The sequence below is a fragment of the Ictidomys tridecemlineatus genome, chromosome 4 (genome assembly GCF_052094955.1).
Source record: "Ictidomys tridecemlineatus isolate mIctTri1 chromosome 4, mIctTri1.hap1, whole genome shotgun sequence".
NCBI classification, from domain to species: domain Eukaryota; kingdom Metazoa; phylum Chordata; class Mammalia; order Rodentia; family Sciuridae; genus Ictidomys; species Ictidomys tridecemlineatus.
Genome location: NC_135480.1, coordinates 160,384,351 through 160,403,636, shown reverse-complemented (window position 1 = coordinate 160,403,636; position 19,286 = coordinate 160,384,351). Strand labels below are relative to the sequence as shown.

Below are 19,286 nucleotides of genomic sequence, written 5' to 3'. Positions count from 1 at the left end.
TGCTTATCATTCTTGATATAGAGGCAATCACATGACACAGTTGAATGCAGGGAGAGAAGAGACAGAAAAAAGATGTGTGTGTGTGTGGGGGGGGGGGGTTCTAAGCCAGGGGCTCTCTCCTTACCTCCTCCACACGACTCGGAGCACTTGGTGAACCCTTCATACTCCCAGTCATACAGCTCATCCAGATCCTGCAGGCCACCCAAGAGTCCATCTGTGGAGTCCAGGTTAAACTCAGGAATTTCCCCATTGCACGGTCCTGCATAACAGGCACGCTGGGATGCTGGCTTGGGCCCTTCGCACTCATCCACCGGCAGGTCAGCCACAGACTGAGAGAAAGACAGGAGCACTTGGCACTTGACTACTCGCACCTGGGTCCCCATACCACAAGTGACTGTGCAGGCTGACCAGGCCTCTGGGATGAACCTGCAGTCGACAAGCAAACAAGAGGACAGGATAAGAAGTGCGAGGCAGTAGAGAGCTGGGTTTGTGAGGGGATGCATGGCACCTGCTTCTGCTGCCCAGAGCTGGCTCAGGATGTGCCCAGGGCTCCTCCACCCTGTCCTGTGATGGGAGCTTCAGTTTAGTTCATGAGCTCATTGGCTACTGATTCTGGATTGCTTGCTTCATGTCATGTGAACTCCCAGCTGCAAGACATTCCTGCCACAGACCACCTGCTTACTGCTCTGCACCCACAGTGGTAGCTCTTCAGAGCAGGGAATTGGTGATTCCTTTCCTCGCTCTAAATCCCAACACTTGTGCCTCTTGCATGATACTGGCTATTCTTAAAGCAGACTAGTACTGATACTAAAAACTATTACAGAATAAGCCCTGGGAGATATTTAAGGAAGATTTTTTTTTTAAGCCTGGATCTCATATTCTGTAACTTTCTTTGCTTTTTACTCAATGTGCTTCTTAAGATTTATTTATATTTATAAAAAAGAGGTTTGTTTTTTTTGTAAGTTTCCAAGAATGGTTCAGTCTTCTTCCTCACACATTCTTTGAATTAGTCTGAACTCCAATTCTTTTTATATCATAGTGAAAAGCCATGCTACAAATTAAATCCACAGGCATGTGTCAGTAAATGAGAGGTTCTGCATTCATATCAGTTTGTTCAACTCAACGTCTTCCTCCCTCCACCTTGAAAGAAGCTACAACCAGGAAGAATTTGGTTTTTCTCTGAGTTTCTCCAGAATGTAGGAAAATATCCAAATTAAAAAAAAAAAAAGTTTTTCCTCCCCATTAATCAACCATGGCCATAACTGTAATGACCTTGAGAGGGGCCTACGGGGGGGAAAAACCCCAGAGGGAATCGCTAACTTTTCCAAAAAGTTAGTAAAATAATCGGAGGAAAAAAACTTTGGAATTTTTTTTCCCCCCTGATTCTAATGCTTTTGCTCAGGGAGTCATGCTGGGAAGGCATGCAAACCTGGCTTCTTAACCTTGACTTTGGCCGAAAAGAAAAGACTGATAAGACAGTTACGGCATTAAATCCTAACAAGTGCAAATGGTTTATATCTAGTTCAGGAAAATTGAACTTCAAACAGCAAACCGGTGCAACTTTTCATACTGGAAAGGATATAACAAAGATGTTTGCTGGCCTAAGCCTGGGCTTTATGTGCATCAGAGGTGGTCTGGCTGGGAGATCCAGCCTTTCCTAAAGTATACATGCTGCCCTGAGGCCCAGCAAGAGACCTTTCAGGAAGGACTTGACCCCAGCTACCTTTGAAGAGGAATCCACTAGGAGAGAACAAAGGTTATCATGGCCTGTCAGAAGGGTGGGTGAGGATGGGATGGCCACCCAGAACTGTTCCTAAGAAATTGTCATCACAATTTCACCTCCCCCTTCTGTTTTTGACTTCTATATCTTCTGGTATGTAGAGAACTTGGGGCAGGGAAATAGTACCCTAAAAGACTAAAAGGTCTTTTCTCCTTAAGTAATGCTACCTGTAGGAGCTTGTTGAAAATATAAAATCAAAATCTGAAAACCATTTTAAATCTTTTATTTGCAGGGGTTGGGGTTGTGCTCAGGGTAGAGTGCATGTGTGAGGCTCTGGGTTCAATCCTCAGCACCACATAAAAATAAATAAATAAAATAAAGGTATTGTGTCTATCTGCCAAAACAACAACAACAACAAAAACCTCTTATTGCACATTCAGTCTGAATATGCCTGATTTCCTGGAACAAGAAATACACAAATACATGAGCACTAAATTTTATAACACTGGTGTAGACACGAAGGTCCACATTTAGCTATTCCATACATAAGACGAGTAACTTGCCTGACAACTTTAATGACAGTGTATGGAATAGTGCTTCTTTAATAATGTAGTACCAACTTTTGTTTTCATATAGAAAAGAACTGCACCTTATTAATTTTTCCAACAATAAAAAATATTGTTTTATTACTTTTAATAGCCCTCTTCAATGACCAATAGAACAAGGGTCAGCGAACATTTCCTGTAAAGAGCCATACAAAAAATAACTTCGATTATTTTGGCCATGCAGTTTCCATTGCAAGGACTGTTGCATGAAAGAATCACACAAGTGAGTAGGGGTTAACTTCCAATAAAGCTTTACTTATAAGAATGGGGCAGGCAGGAGGGATGATGGAAGGGTCTGGATCAAGTCTGTGGGTTGTAGTTTCCCTGCTACAGAATAGAACATTTGGTAGGGATGCCACACACATTGAGATTCATAGGTAATCCCCAAACTTGTTTTAGGTCTTAGGGTTCATCTCTTTATATATATATAAGTTTATAAAATTATAAGTAATTAACTTTATTTGTTTGTGCTTTATGTTCCAAAGTAAGTCCCAGATTAAATCTAGAACCCAGATGAAATCTAAAATGCATATTGATGTGCAAACTGCACCCTCAGCTCCCCTTGTCTACAATATGAATGCTTTTGCATTTGCTCTCTTTCCATAACCAGGATGATACACTAAAAGCACACAAAGTAGAAAAAAACCTGCTACTGAAGTCTCATGCACTTCTTGTAGTAGATGAAATATTAATTTTAAAGCAACGCATTTAAGACATATATCTTATATACTCCACATGTACATACATATGTGTGTGTATATAAAATATATACATGCCTGTGTGTGTATCTATGTGTGTGTGTGCAGTTTGACTTTGTGGACATTTAGGGTTAAAGCAAAAAAACAATAAACATCTGCTTTATGTTTCCCAAATGAGAGTCTTATCAAATGTAAAACAGCTTCACTGGCATTTTGCCCAACCCACTATCTGTAGGTCTTTGTCAGGTTCACACCAATTAAAAACAATTTGGTTTTTAAGTGGTGCTGTCTTTTGGCAGTCATCTTAATTTCTCTAGTGCGTACACTGTATGATATAATATATTCTCTCTTGTTGAAGGCAGGAGATTATATTTCAAAAGAAAAATATCTGATAGTGCAAATGGCTAAATGAATAATAACTGCTTTTCTTATAAAGCTTTCCCCCATGTCCCTAGGTCTCCCAACTCTCTATTTACTATCTTGAGTTTTCTGCCCACAAGTGGGAGGGAGCAAGGTCAGTGAGAGGGCAGGCAAGTTAGAAGGCTTAAATGTAACTTTCAGAAGTCTCATCTTGAATAGCACTTGCTGGGCTAGAACCTTTAATGTGGATCATATAAAATGGAATGCAATCATTTTTGTTTTGTTTTCTTAAATCAGTATATTAATCATTTTGATGTAAAAATATACAATAAGAAGACTCTTATTACTGAAGTTCAATTTGGGTAATTTAAAAGTTCTTTCTGCTAGCAGTTTTACTGCCAGATGAATAAAAACTGGTCAAGTGAGTTCTTTAAAAAATGGGTAGAAGCATTAGAAGGGATGATACGATTTTGACATTTAGTTTTCCCATCTCTAGGAAGTTAACAAAAAAAGACACACCTGGCAAATGAATAATCTATGTTTTTATCTGGTCATCTATTTGCAAGCTTAATTATTCATTCCATAAACAAAAAGCTTATGATTTACTTAGTCATTACCATAGTCCCATTTATGAAACAGAAAACAGTAACAATCAAATTCACTTATAAAATTCCTAAGTGGTTTATTAGTGGCTATTATGGAATCAGAAGCATTCAATGAAATGATACAAATCAATTACTTTGTTTAAAAAATGCTAAATAATTGTGACTCAGTGGTAGAGTGCTTGCCTGGCATGTGTGAGGCCCTGAGTTCAATCCTCAGCACTGCATATAAAAAATAAATAAATAAAAGATCCATTGACAATTAGAAAAAATGTTTTAAAACATGCTAAATAGAAACAAGGTACTCTTGGTTAATTAGTCTCAAGTCACCACAGATAATAGCAAGAGCGGGAGGCTCCTTGATACATGGTCTGTAATTAACAATTAACTTTCCTCTTTTCTCTCATTACTTTCCTCCCTTTTGCTTTTCCATATATCTGTTTGAAAAAAAAATTGGGGGCAGGATTTTTATACAAAATCAGAATAGCTTAGCAGGTGTGTTATTTTGATGCATGACAGTCTCAGTCTCATGCTCTAGTTTCAAAATGGAAATTAAGATTTGCAGGGAATCAGATTAGAAATACTGGACTTTGGTAATTTTCAGTCTTATTAAATTTTTGAACCTGTGAGTCTAGAGTGGTTGATGATTTCTTTTTACTTTTGGTGTATGTTTATGTATGAAAGTGGGGGGCATGATAGTACAGTGAGGAAAGAGGAGGAATAAATTGTGAAAAACTTTAAAATGGACCCAAAAGATTACTGGCTATCCTGTTCAGTGCATCCTTCTGGTTATCTTAGCCTTTCATTGATTTTGGGCTATTTTTATCATTTACAGTTGTAGAACACTGATAATACAAATGATTCATGCTCGTAAAAATGTGGATTAAGTCTGTTTACCTGGAACACAGTTGATTGTCACTCTGCAGATAGACCCATTTTGCATCTATTTCAAAATTCATTTTAGCATTCCTATTTACCTAAATATACATGATCTTAAAAAATTTCCTTTGAATTGGTTTTAACATCTTACTGTTTCCTTCATTAGTCAATGAATCACAGTAGTCTCTCTTATTCTAGGTTTCATTTTCCACAGTTTCAGTTAGCCATAGTCAACTATGGTCCAACAATATTACATAGAATGTTCTGAAATAAATAATTTATAAATTTTAAACAACTTTTTATTAGAGCATATTAGTATAATTTTTCTATTTCATTATGAAGTTATTGTTGTGACTCTGACCACAATTTATAAATTAAGCTTTATCACATAGGGATGTAAGTATAGAAAAAAAATGTATGTGTATATGTATATATATATATATATATATATATATATATATATATATATATATGTAGGATTCAGTATGATACTTTTAGACATTCACTGGGGATCTTAGAATGTATCCTTGTGGATAAGGCGGGACTACTAAAAGTAAGAATTTTGACAAATGTTCATTTAATATTTGCATGAGAATTATGGGTTTTCCCCTTTTGAAAATTTTTTTAACTAGGGGTCACAGAGGAAATTAGAAAATATGATATTATATAAATAATTCTATGATGAATTGAGCAAAAAATCTTTTACACAAATTATCATTTGGGGTTAAAAAAGTTATGATCTTTGTTGACAATAATATGTTGTTCCATAGTGCCTTATTTTACTTTTAAGCCAATCTTATTTTTTCTTAACTTTTAAAGTCTGAACAGTTGGTTCTTCTGATTCTGGGCAATTGCTGAAACTATAACAGAGCAAAATCTTTGGGATGGGGCAGTTACTTTAACTCAAGTGGGGCAGATTAGCATTTGAAGAGGCATTGGGATACCTAGGAAAACAGTGCTGCTGCAGGAGAAAAGAAACTTGAAAAGGGAAGGGAAATTCTTCTGGCTACCTCTACCTTCACTTGCTTCCCACTTGCATGTGCAATCAGAAGATCTCAGAACATTTTCATTCTTTAATATCTGTCAATGAAATTAAAAGGGAAAACTTCAAAAAATCTTTCAGAATAAGTAAACAAAAAAACCTTTGGAATGCTACAAAGGGAAAGCAACTCTTCAACTGAATCACTTTAGAAATTTTCAAAATTACTTGTAAAATCCATAATTCTAAGGCAACTTTAAAAATCATTATTTAAAAGTACAGCTGGAGCATTAAGGTTTTAGGACAATATCTCCCCAAAATATCATTCTACATCCCCTTAGGACTATTTCTGAATCATTCTACATAAATGACAATCTAACTTATTATGAAAGGTCTTCAGCTGAGGATACTTGATCTGAATGTGGAATTATGCAATATTTCTCAATTGCTATTTGCACCTCTCTGGAGCTGCAAATAATTTATACTAGTTATGCAACTCATTGAGGTCTCCAAGCAAAATTCTTTATAGGTGTCCAGGACACCACTCCACAAAAACCTCAGAGAGCGCCACTTCTTTTCATAGATTCCTTAAATGCTTAAGCACCATGCCTAGTCTGTGAGGATCTTTGCCACTGCAAAGTAACCCAGTAATACAACCAAGAACAGAATGACCCTAGAAATTAAAATAGCAAATGACAATTTTGATAAAGTCACCAATACAACTATTTGAAAAGAAAAAAACAAAAATCAGTGACTGCCTTTGTCTAATGCCACTATGCAGTAATATCTTGAGGGAAGGAAAGAATTAAAAAATGCATAGGATGGTATTGGGAGAGCTATATTTAGAGGCATTCTCCACATAGCAGACTTCATTTTCTCATGATAATGATGACATTCATTTTGGGTTCTTTGAGACAGCTGGCCTCTCTGTAAGAATGCCTCAATGTCCCTCTTGCAGAAAATGCTTAATGCTAGAAGTAGGAGAAGAAAAGCTGACTGTATCAAAGAGCACATCTTCCTTTCAAAGAGACTTTACACTACAAGCAATGTTGAGGGGGATAAGTTTGGTGAAAGTTGCAATGAGACCAGAGATGACTGAACTTTCTCAAGTCCTGGAAGCGTAGATATTTGAGTACTTTGTTAAAGTCATCTTACAGTTTCTGCCTGTCTTCCTCTGATCTGGTTCAGACAAGATAGGAGGGGCCTGTTAACCGTGAAGAGTCTGCACATTTTTAATAGTAAGAGAAAAGCCAGCAGGAAAATAATAATCTGCTTCTAAGAACATCAGCTTCATATTCTCTGCTATTCCCGGCCAATCAAGTCTACCATGTTCCAGTGGCATTTGACACACTTGATCACAGCTTCCTTCTCAAAAGACTTTCTCCTCCTGAATTACTTAACATCATACTCTTCTTCTCCAGTCAATTCCTTTTCTAGGTCTGTCTTCTGTTCTCAAACTCGAAATATTGCCATGAGCCAGGACTCCGTTTTGCACTGCCTTTCAATGCATTTGTCAAGGATTCTCAGTTTCAAATACCATCAATGTACAAGAAATTTCTAAGTATTTAACCTCAGAACATTTTCCTTTGAAAAATAATAAATACTAATTAGTCTATTTATCAAAAATGTAGTGCTTCTAAGGTGCCCAGAACTATTCTAAGGACTTTACAAATTAAAGTTGTTGAATCCTAATGAGACAAGGGCTGTTATTATCCTCACTTGGTACACAGACCAGGAAGTCGAAGTGCAAGCCACAGGGCTGCTGAGATTTCACACTCTCTACTACGCTTTGCTACCTCTTCTTGCCATTTTCACTTTTATGTTTCAAAGTCATCGTCAACTTAAAATATTCAAAAGAGAACTCTTGATTTACTCCCTCAGCAACCCTGCATCTTCCTATCTTCTCCATCACAGCAAATGTTTCCACTGGCTCAAGTAAAAAATCAAGAGTTACTCCTGAACCCTGGATTTCCCTTACTCCTCACTTCCAATTGATTGCCAAAATTCATCAGTTCTTTCTTGAGAATATATCTTAACCTCATTTACTTCTCTCAATCTCCAATGCCACCACCTATCATTGATATAACAATGATAATAATACCTAACAATTATACTTATTGTTTTATGTATTTCACATGTATTACTCATTTATATATATATATATATATATATATATATATACACACACAGACATATAACATTATATATGTCTATGTAACATTAATCTATGTATGTATATATGTAATAGTGTGGTTATATGGATATATGTGTATATGCATACATATATAACATTGATGGGAGATGGGTACTATTAGACACACTATGAAATAGACAAAAGATATTTCTGGCTGTCTTTTCAATAAATGTCAGCATTGTCTGGCTCTCTTCTAAGGGTGGTCTAATTCTCTGAAGTATGAGGCTAAGATTGTCTTTGGTTAATCTCTTTTGCAACTTCATAGAGAAGGACGTTTCCTTGTAGACAGCTGTTGATGTTACAGATGTTTCTTGTCCATAATGATAGAAATTTTTTCCTGTTTATGTCAATGCAAATGATTCGTCTGTTGGAAAATGTAAACTTTTCTAAATCCAGTTCTCATTTAAACTAGTCTTAGTGTCTTAACTAGTCTAATGAATAATTCATGAGGAAAATAAAATTTTTGACGTGTCCATTTTATATTTGCAAGAGAGTCATGGTTTCTCCTTTTGGAAAACTGTATCTGATGGTATGATCTTAATTTCAATATTTGATAAGATCGAGACCTGTAGATTTCCAAGGTCACACTGCTCAGTAAATGGCAGAGGCACGATCCAAACTGGTGGTGGTTGCTCCTCCATCCACACTCTCCACCCATCCTGGTCCTGTGCCTTGCTTTGCTGTGTCACCTAGTACCACTGAGCCAATGCTATCTTCTGTGCAACCACAATAGCCACTAATCTGTCTTCTTCCTCTGTTACCTTTTGCCAGTCTGTTCTTCATAGTGTAGTCAGGGGGATTTTAAAATGGAAAGCTTTTAATTGTTTCCTGCTGTGCCCAGAAAAAAAAAAGAACCATTCTCCATCTTCATCTTCTACTATTCTTCCCTACTTACTACCTTCCAGCCACAACTATCTTCTTTCACTTCATCAAAAGTGTGTAGTTCTTTCCTGGCTCAATATTTGGGCATATGTGGGTCATTCCCTGCAGGACCCTCTTCCCTGGTCTTGGTTTAGAGTAACTCCCATTCATCCTCAGGCCTCAGCTTGTGTGTCCCTTCTCAGAAAGGACTTTCCCAGTCCCTAGACATATTGGGTTCCTGTTAGACTCTCTGAGAGCACCTCTTCATTTTCTGATAACATTACCAGTCTATGATAATCACTGTGTGATCTCTATGCAATAAGCATCTCACTGTAAAGGCAGAACTTTATATAAGTGCTTGATAAAATTTTTTTTCAATGAATTCTAATTAGGAAACTAAGAATTTCTATGATAAGTGACTTGGTATTGAGCTTGTTCTTGGGCTCCAAATCTGAAACTAATCTAGAAAAAGGGACAATACACTAAAATATGTTAAGAAATCAAATTATACTTCTTTGTTTCAGACACTGGCATGAGGAAACAAAAACCCTTTTTGTTGTTGAAGTTTCTTATGGTCTTTTAAAGCTTTCATACCCAAATTTGGTGGCTATAATAGATATTTATTTACATTTCTTATAGGTATAATTGGGAAGTATGTGCTGGTCTCATTTTATCTTGATGGGTTGTTGGGTATTCAGGTAGTTTGGGGCAAGTTTAAGTTCTGTGCCTATCATAATTTACTAAAATCCCAATAGAAATGCTATTTTATAGAAGAAAGGATTTTTAGACAAATGCTGACCTAAGTAATCTGTACATGATTCCCAGTCAGACATTATCTTATCTTACCACTAGCTACTCAACTGAAAAGCTCTGGAACATTTTGGAGTTGTTTCTAGGTTAAAGGGACTCATGAGTGCTCTCACCTTTTTATCTACTCTTTAAAATTGAACATATACAAAGTTTTTGGAAAAAAGGAAAATAGACTCTTTAATTGCCTCTAGCAGATACAGATGGAGCCAAATGACTCTTCACAAATGAAACATAAGGGGATTTGTTTGACCATCTTTATTTCCCTGTGCTTTTCTAACCTTTCCGAAACAGGACATGATTTGAAAGTCTGCTTTTCCTTGAGGGTAGCCTATTTAAAAGGACATGTCCCAGAAGGACTCAGATGCCATCAGAACTGACATCCTATCAGCACATTTACAGTTCTCCGTTTAATGCCATATTATTTCTAAAATATTTGCATATTTTAAATCCAGATGATTTCCCTAACTTTGATGAAAATCAAAAGTATTATAAACTCAAATACTTTTCATGAATCATTTCTTCTTCATACAGAGTGAAATTAGTTTATCTTACAATTTTGTAAAGGTTTCATTCCCTTAATTCAACAAGTTTGGCAAAGCTTTCCAATGAAAAGTTCAGTTCATTAAAAATGACCTTAATGGACTTAACATATATTGGTGGTGACAAGGTCCATACTTTATTTTGGCACACAAGGATCCCATTAATTTGTCTTTGTCACTCTCTAGGGCTCAGCTGAGCAACAGTTCAGATTTAGCTTTCTGAAAGTGGCTATGGAATGAGCAACAGTGGTAATGGTGGGAGGGGCTGACAAATTTAGAACTTCTTGGATGGTAATACAGGATTTTCTAGTGCCTACATAAAAATGGCTCTGTCTGCTCGCTTGAGTTTATTACTGACTGTGCTGTCTCTGTGCATGCTGGGAGCAATCTATGGGGATTGAATGTATTTAACCCAGAGTTGAAGGAGGTTGCTTTTCCACCTAAGCAGTTTCTGCACTTTCCTCACTCACATTTGCAATTTTCCATAAATCTCTTTTTTATCCAAATAAAGACAACTAATCTTTGTCCCTTAGAATAAACTCTGGGCTAAATTTAAAGTGTGGTGTAATCAAGCTCTTCCAAGGGCTTCAGTAGCCTAGAAGAGAGGTAGTGAGATGGTATTAGCTGAGAACCATTAGCTTAGCTTTGGGTTAAATAGTGTGGTCCTTGCTTGAATGCCATTAGAGACACGATGTGTAAGGTAGAAACTGGTAGATACATACAATATCTGTCTCAGCTTCTCACATTAAGTATTATTCATTTTAACTGCCTTAAAGACTCCCTGGAAGATAATGATGCTAGAAAAGCCTAATCATAACAGTCATTTGTGTAGCACTAGCTGCAGACCAGGGGCTTCACTATATTAACTCAATTCTCACAGTAACTATGGGAAGTAGAGACTATTATTATGTTCATTTCACAAATGAGGATATTGAGGCCTGTGAAGTAAAGTGACTTGCTAATGGGGACCTGGATTCACACACAGTGGTCTGTCACTGGAGCTCACACTAAACCACTGTGCACACAGCTGTTCTGCATGGAGGGATGATCAATAAGTTGAGTTTTTACTTTGATCCTGGCAGGGCTATATCCTCGTTGGGAGTGTACAAATCATAGTCTCTCTCTTTGCCAACTTACATAGTTGGCAGCTTGATGTATCTAAAAAAAAAGCACTTTAGGAAATAATGTGTGGTTTCTGTAGCTGTTTTCAACATATAGGTAGGGATCACGGAGAAACAAATAGTGGTATAAAATATCTGATTATTTATTATGTAGGAAGATCCAATAATCTTTCCTTACATAACTAGTTTTGGAGTCAAAGCCAGTTTCAAATAAACCCTGTCATCTGCTAAATACTAGTTCACATCATCATGTCCCCCTCAAACTCATTCAGTATGTGTATTCCACTCTTCTTTCACTTATTCTTTTATTTGTTCATTGCCACATACTAGCTTAACTATTCTATATTTTGTCTCAGAGATAGATGCAATTCCAAAATATGGTGGTAGAGAACTTGGGAATTCAATTAGTCTCTTATACTCCATTTAAAATCAACAATATTCTCACGCTGTGCATGCCCTAGAGTCAGATGGCATTTCTGAAAACAACTAGCTCCATTTGCTCCATCTGCAAATGATCAATACTCAAGATTTAGGTCACCATCCTGTTGTTTCAATGGTAAGAAAGCACTAAAGATTTCTTTGAGGGCAAAGAGTACTGTGTTACTTTGGTAATACCTGCCACAGCATCATAACACTGAATAGGTGATTTATCAGTGAATTTATGTCTAAAAAAATTAGTAGGTCCAGTGCCTCTCCAAACATCTACAGTACATAATTAGCCAGAGAATTTATACTAAATGCTCTGTTTGCTGTTTCAGAGAATATAAAGAATGAGAATGATTTTTATAGATGGGGGAGGAGGCTAGGAAGTCAGGAACTGGAAGTGAGAGGCCAAGACTCTTGAGGATAAGGGCTGATTCTGTCTGGCCAGCAGGAGGCCTTCATTCTACTCTGTGACAATTCTTGAACTTGAATGCATTTGTGATTTTTTTGTCTTATAGTTCCTATGCTCAAATCTGTTGCTGCTGGAACATCTTTTTTGTGGGTTTAATGATCTGAAAACACAATTTAAATTTCTTGATCATAGATGGCTCTCCATTCTGAAGACATGTTTCTATGCATATATGAGATATTCCTTGTTATTTTCCATTTTGAGACTCATGGACAGAATGTTATTCGGATAACTTATATTAAGAATATAAACAGCAACACTATCTGGATTCATTACTGATGTTTGATCCCCTTCATGTTCTTTGGGGGAAATACAAATGTATGTAGCACAGTTAATATTTCTAGCCATTTAAAAAATATGAATTCATATTCTTAATCACTGAGTTAAGCCATCCACAATCTCAAATAATTTACAAGGTATAAATATGAACTTATGTAAACAATATAATTAAATATTGTACATTTAAATACTATTTTCAACAAGGAAAACAGAGCACTTAGTGACTTTAAGATCACTATGATGACTCTCATTTGTCCTTCTCTCTGTATCTAAATCCTAGTGGATTCTATTCACAGAGATACATGACAGAAACTTCCCTTTGCTTCTCATTGCATCAGCCCATTGCTAACCTGATGCCATCTGGCATCCAGATATTACTGCTGCCTTTTGCCTGCTTTGATTTTCTCCTTCTTCCTTCTTTTTTTCTTCTTTTCTCCTTCTTCTTCCTGGCTTATACCAAGAGTTATGGCAATACATTTAAGGCCTGAGTATTATGTTGAAGTTCCCAAATGACTTCTTTTTTTTTTTTATTGTTGGTCGTTCAAAACATTACACAGTTCTTAATACATCATCTTTCACAGTTTGATTCAAGTGGGTTATGAACCTCCCAACTTTACCCCGTATACAGATTGCTGTATCACATCAGTTACCCTTCCATTGATTGACATATTGCTTTTCTAGTGTCTGATGTATTCTGCTGTCAGTCCTATTCTCTACTATCCCCCCTCCCCTCCCCTCCCCTCCCCTCCCCCTTTCTCTCTCTACCCCTTCTACTGTAAATCATTTCTTCCATTTGTATTATCTTGTCTTACCCTTCCTTTCCTCTTATATATCATTCTCACTCCCTTTCCCTCCCACCTCTCATCCCTGTTTAATGTAAATCTTCTTCTCAAGCTCTTCGTCCTTACCCTGTCCTTGTTTACTCCCCTTATATCAAAGGGGTCATTTGGTATTTGTTTTTTAACGATTGACTAGCTTCACTTAGCATAATCTGCTCTAATGCCATCCATTTCCCTCCAAATTCTATGATTTTGTCGTTCCTTAGTGCAGACTTCTTAACCACACAAATCTGTTGACTGAAAACCAAAATTGCTCAAAATGCAAGATCAAGGCACAAGGACTACTCAATCTTACCTTTGAGAGGATGGCATCTATAAATAAGGCCATCTATCTGGTGAATGCCAGCTATTTGATGAGGGGATTTCTGGTTAAAATGGCTGTGTCGGCTACATAGTACCCAAGAGGACTGCTATATGCTATTGCTTATTCTGAACTATTGAAGAACTCCAGCAACTGAAATATATCTGGAAAGAACCTGACTTCCTTGGTGCCCAGTTAGTCCTCACTTCCTCTAACTTCTTTATCTACTAACTGGAAAGAGAAAGGCAGAGTACCTGAAGTGTCCAGGTATTACCTTTTTCCTAGGACTGTCTCTCTTACCAAATTATCCTCCATGGCATCTGGTGGTGTGTTAGTGGCTTGAAGGAGTTAGGAAATGAGTAATTTCCTTCCTATCCTATATCAGATAGGCTTCTTAAGAATACCAGCTGAATGGCTTCCTGTTCAATAAATTTTCTTTAAATGCCCTAGAGATCACTGTTTTATCATTTTTCCTCAAGAAATTAACTTTTCAAAGAGGTCATTAAGTATTTACTGGCCTCAAAGTGGCAGTGATGTTTGTGTCTCAACCATGTCTCAACCAAGACTGAAAATAAAGGCAGAAAAAATAAGAGATGAGAACTCTGTCAATGATTCTTTTAGCTTCTGACTAATGAATATAAATGTATTACTACACTATGCTTTTGACCCACCATGAAATAAAAGTAATCTTTGAAGGGTTAAAAGTTATTCCCATATATTTTTCAGTTGAAAGAACCAGATGGGCTCAATCTGACATAGAAGTGATGTGTCCTAAATCTACCAACATTCTCATAGACTAGGCTATAGGCAATTTCAGAGGCAGTTCGAATTGTAAGAAGAGAAATCCATTAGCATTTCCCCTATTTCCCTTTCCTAGGGCTAAGAGCATTGTTATTACCTTCAGAAAAATATGAAGCCTGTCTCTGAATCACAATTCCTTCTGTGTTAACTGGACAGCAAGGATTTCTATGGATTCCCCAGTGGACAATTGCTAAAACAATTTATTATATTTTATTTATTTACAAGATTGCCTGTGTTTGACGAGCTTCATGGCTAAACGCCTTTCCCTGGCTGTTTCAGTTTGGGGTTTGGATCTTGTTGCATTGTCCTGTTCAATGGGAGACATAGCAATTAAAAGAAAAAAATCTTGCTTAATGATTCTTGCTGCTGGTTTGGGGAAAACTTGATAAAAGGCTGTGCCCAAATCAGACAAACCAAGGCCACCAGTGAAAAACCAGTTCAGAAGTTATAACTTCCACAAGTGAGTAGGGATTCATTTTTACATACCAAGAAAATATATTCATCAAAATGTTCCTATCTTTGTATCACCTGCATCAGATACATCAGAAGTAAGTCATTATGTTGTTGAATTAACAAGAAATGTCTTAAGGTATTTCTGAATTGAAGCTGCAACTTCCTATGATAAATCTAAAAGCATTTTACACCAGGTGACCCAACCCACATGATTATTTCAGTGATTCTAGGAGACCAATATCTGTATTCTTATATTCTGTATGGTGTTTAGCTTAGTGGAACACAATGTCAGTGTATTCTTCTTTTCTGTAAAGTTTCAGTTATTTCTTGGCAATTCTGTTTTAGTCCTTTATCATAGTTTTCTTCTAAACATATCTTAGAGAGGTTTCTTTCCAACATATTTTTGGCTAGAGTGCTAACCAATCTTTTTCTTATATTTTGGGGTTACTAAAAGTATCTAACACTCCATAAGGGTATCTCCATATGCTAAAGACTTAAACATAGTGATTTTCCTGTGTTATTTAATGAGACAGGCTGTTGATAATATTTTCACTTTCCATATGGGCAAATAAATGATATTTGATGCTTTTCTACAGAACTCTTCAATGTTTCTGGAGCTAATGCAAGAAATAATAGTTCTGGATCACTATTCCTGCTTCAGTGTAGCAGTTCAGAAATGACAGCCACAGCTTCTAAACATTACCATTTAATTTAAGCAATGTGAGTCTCTTCGGTGGTGGGGTGGGGGGTGAGAGGAATGACCTGCTGACAGTATATCATTTTTTTCATTATACTTTGGAGAGTAATTTAAGGCTACTACATACATCTAGAGACTGGTCCATGTGGTATTAAAAAAGAAGGAATTAAGACCATACAAAATTATGTTTTTAAAATTCAGAATCAATTAAAAATGTAACACTTAGGATCTTTCTTGGGGTTCAGTGCACTAAACATGTAAAAACTATTAAAATGTGGAAACCATATACCTTTCACTACATCATTCTACAGCTGGTATTTATTTCATTTTGGTATAGAAATAATTGTTGTTCTGAGCATAACTGTATATAGCTCCTTTATGCTGAACTAGCTCTCCAACTACAATCTACTTCAATTCAGATCAATCATACCATAATGGCAGTTCTATTACACCAAGAGTAAAGTTAAATGGTCTAATACATGGCTATAGTTCAATAGATAAAACTATGTGTTTAACTACTTTAGTGATTTTATTAAGACTAAAGTTAAACATAAATCATCTTAATCAGAGCACCAGTGGAAAACACTCATTACAAAAAATGGGTGACCAAGGTCTACAGAATGCTTCTGCTGAAGTATTAAACTCCAGTTACAGCATTCAACTGAGATGTGTATACTAATGTTAAAGGAGTATAATTATAGATGCAAGATGTTTCCATTTATTTTCAGCTTTGTTCTATTATTTAACATGGGTCAGAATGCAATGTTATAGATAAGATCATGTTTTAGACCAAATGCCAAATTATAATGCACAAGAGAGCAGATAGTTTAAGAAAAATAATACATGTTTGGTTTTAAACATATTGAACCAAAGAATACATATAAGGAGTAATCAGCTCCAAATACACAGCATCTTTCTGTGTCTTAAATAGGATCTTAGTGGATGAAGGAGTTAATGCCCTTCTAAAATGAGCTACTCCCAGGAAAAAGAAGGTCTGTCAAACTAGGAAAAGGCAGGAGCAAGAAAAGTAAATGTGCAGCTTTCATATATTCATTGAAATATTGTACTATGTGATCTTTAACCACTGTACTTCCTCCAAAGTTCTTCCCTGGTTAGCTGCTTTTCTCAAAGAATAGAAGTTGTTGCTGTAGTAACTTTATAGAACAGAAATAATTTGTTTTGCTTAGCTGTTCTTTTAAAGAAAAAAATGTATTACTTAATAAATGCACTGTTTTTTTTTCTGTGAAATCAAGTGATTTAATACATTTTATTTTAAAATGAACTTCAATTATTGAACAAATCTGTATTTTGAAATTCTTGTTGAATCTCTTGCTGTTTTGGGTGAGATTTATTTTGTGATCTGGACAAAACACATCAGGCTTAGATTCAAACAAGATAAATCTAAGAAAATCATAAATTTTATTTGATGATATAGATTACAGTGTTCATTTATCTCTCTAGTAAATTTAAACTATGGGTTGATTTGAAAAACATTTCCTGTAGAAAATGTGGTACTATGAACTCTTGAAGGGTGGGTAACAGTTCTTATGTTCCCATTGACTAACAGAGAACCCTGTACTTACATTAAATGAATTAATCTAGAAAATCTTCAACCTGAGAAATTGCTTTGGTCATAGTTGAAATTGGCCAATAAAATATATTCCCTTTTCTGTAAAAATAAGGCAGCAGACATGCCTATTGGTGTTTTCTAGTGAAATCAATATATAATTTATCAGTCCATCAACTAACTTGCTTTTCTTTCTTCTTCCTTATCTCTTCTTCTGATGCTACAGGCAAATCTGTGCCTGATGGCCTTATTAAACATCCTGCTTTGATAAGACTGAGCAGCTATGGGACTATGAACAAGTCAGGCAAAGATCAGGGTCTAAGGAAGCTATAAAACTCTCCTTGCCCTCATCTATATTTCATGAGTGAGAAAGGGTGAGCCCTTTCTTTTTTGGAGTGGCTATACTGCAAAGCTGGGAAATAAAGATAAGGGGACTGAAATGCTGCCCAGACTTGCATATCTAATTATGTTGCATCATCAGATGCAAATGACTGGGCTTCCTCACTTTTGGCTTCTTGCCAAGAGAAGAGAGCTCAGATTTTGGAGACAAAGACAAACAATTCACTGCATTTTTCTACTTCTGGCCAAACTGAACAGTACTTAGGTTCAGACAGGGTAGATAAAGAAAATTCTAAATTGCATTTGAATACAAAGTTTTGATCAATGCTTTGAAAATGAAAAATCTCTGATTTTTCAAAAGTGAAACTTCACTTCACCTTTGAGAAGACAATGACACTTGGGTCAGCACCCACGAGAGCCACAGACAGTGAAACACTGCTTTCTTTTAACCCATAAGCTTCAAAAGAAGAACTATTTGTGCTTAAGAACTTACGAGGGCTCTTCTGACACAGCAGCTCCCTCTTCTAGCTCTTGAGCTTGCTTGTACCACGGTAGCTTGGCCTCTACTGGAAGTTTCTCTGAGAATTGAGTGCATGCACATAAAAGAGAAGCAGTCAGAACCAATCTGGGATTTCAGGGAAGTTCCTTGTTCTCATCAGTTTTTAGTTGTGTGCTATACCTCAAAACTTACTATGTTGATAACTGCAACTAATGCTTTTAGGTGAATTGCTGTTTCTCATAATGGTTATATCAAGAAAAATGAAATTGGATTTTCAAAATATTAGTGATTTTAATCTCTGTGTACATGGTTCCCCTTTAGTACATTAAATAGCAAAGGAAAGTCCTTTTATTATGAAAGTCACAGCTTTAGTAACACTAGTTCAATATGCATATCAGGAATCATCAAAGCATTGTTTCATACCTTTAAAAATAAACACAAAACACAACAAACTGTATTGTGGTATTTTCATTAAAATATTTTGTTTCCTTTTTGCCTTTTGGCTATGTGTTATCTATGCCAATTATCAAAAGCTAACAATCTTGGCTTCTGTGAAATTCACAAAACATTGCTTTAGTTAACTGACTTGTCCAATACCACACCAAGGGCTCCCTGACAATTGGACTACATGCAACTTTGAGCCCATAACCTGTAATTCGACTTGTTTCACCTGTTTATGTAATTTTGGCCAAACAACTCAGAACAAGCTTCCTAACTACTTCCTGGGGGAAAAGGTGGAGGGAAACAAAGAAGTAGGGAGGTTCTAACTGCTCCTATAGAAGTAACTGCCAAGATTCCCAACCTGACATATTCATTAAGGTCATTTATGGGCATATTTGCCTTTATAGTATGAGCCAGTCAAGCTTTATCACCATTTTATACCATATAATTGTAAAGATGAAAGAAATATGTCCATATATGCACTCACCATAGAATTATATGGTATTTTAACAATATGTAGAGAGCCAGATTCACTGGTTAGTTGTGAAAAATCTAGATTTTTTTTTCCCTGATCGTTAACCACAAACTACTTTTCTTTTTCTGAAGTAACTTGCTAAAGACAAGACTAGTAAATAATTGATTATTTGGGGTAGGTAGCATCGCTACTTGTCTTCTACATACATCTATTGCTTTGAGTCGGGAAATAAAGTAAGAAACAAAAATTGCCAAAGTCAAAAGGATTTGCTAATACATGAAATCCAGCAACACGGAACCTGTATGTATATCACTTTACAACTCCCCCATCTATCC

At 36.2% G+C, this 19,286-nt stretch overlaps 1 protein-coding gene across 4 annotated transcripts in view; it reads right to left on the bottom strand.

Moving 5' to 3' along the window:
• Adamtsl1 (ADAMTS like 1) overlaps positions 1 to 19,286 on the bottom strand; it is an 876,927-nt gene that overhangs the window by 153,106 nt on the left and 704,535 nt on the right. For all 4 annotated transcript variants that reach the window (XM_078047684.1, XM_078047686.1, XM_078047685.1 and 1 more), the window contains 2 exons: positions 18,030 to 18,114; positions 125 to 426 (listed from right to left, as the gene is read on the bottom strand). In XM_078047684.1, coding sequence (XP_077903810.1) covers positions 125 to 426; positions 18,030 to 18,114 — 387 coding nt within the window. The remainder of the gene's footprint in view (positions 1 to 124; positions 427 to 18,029; positions 18,115 to 19,286) is intronic.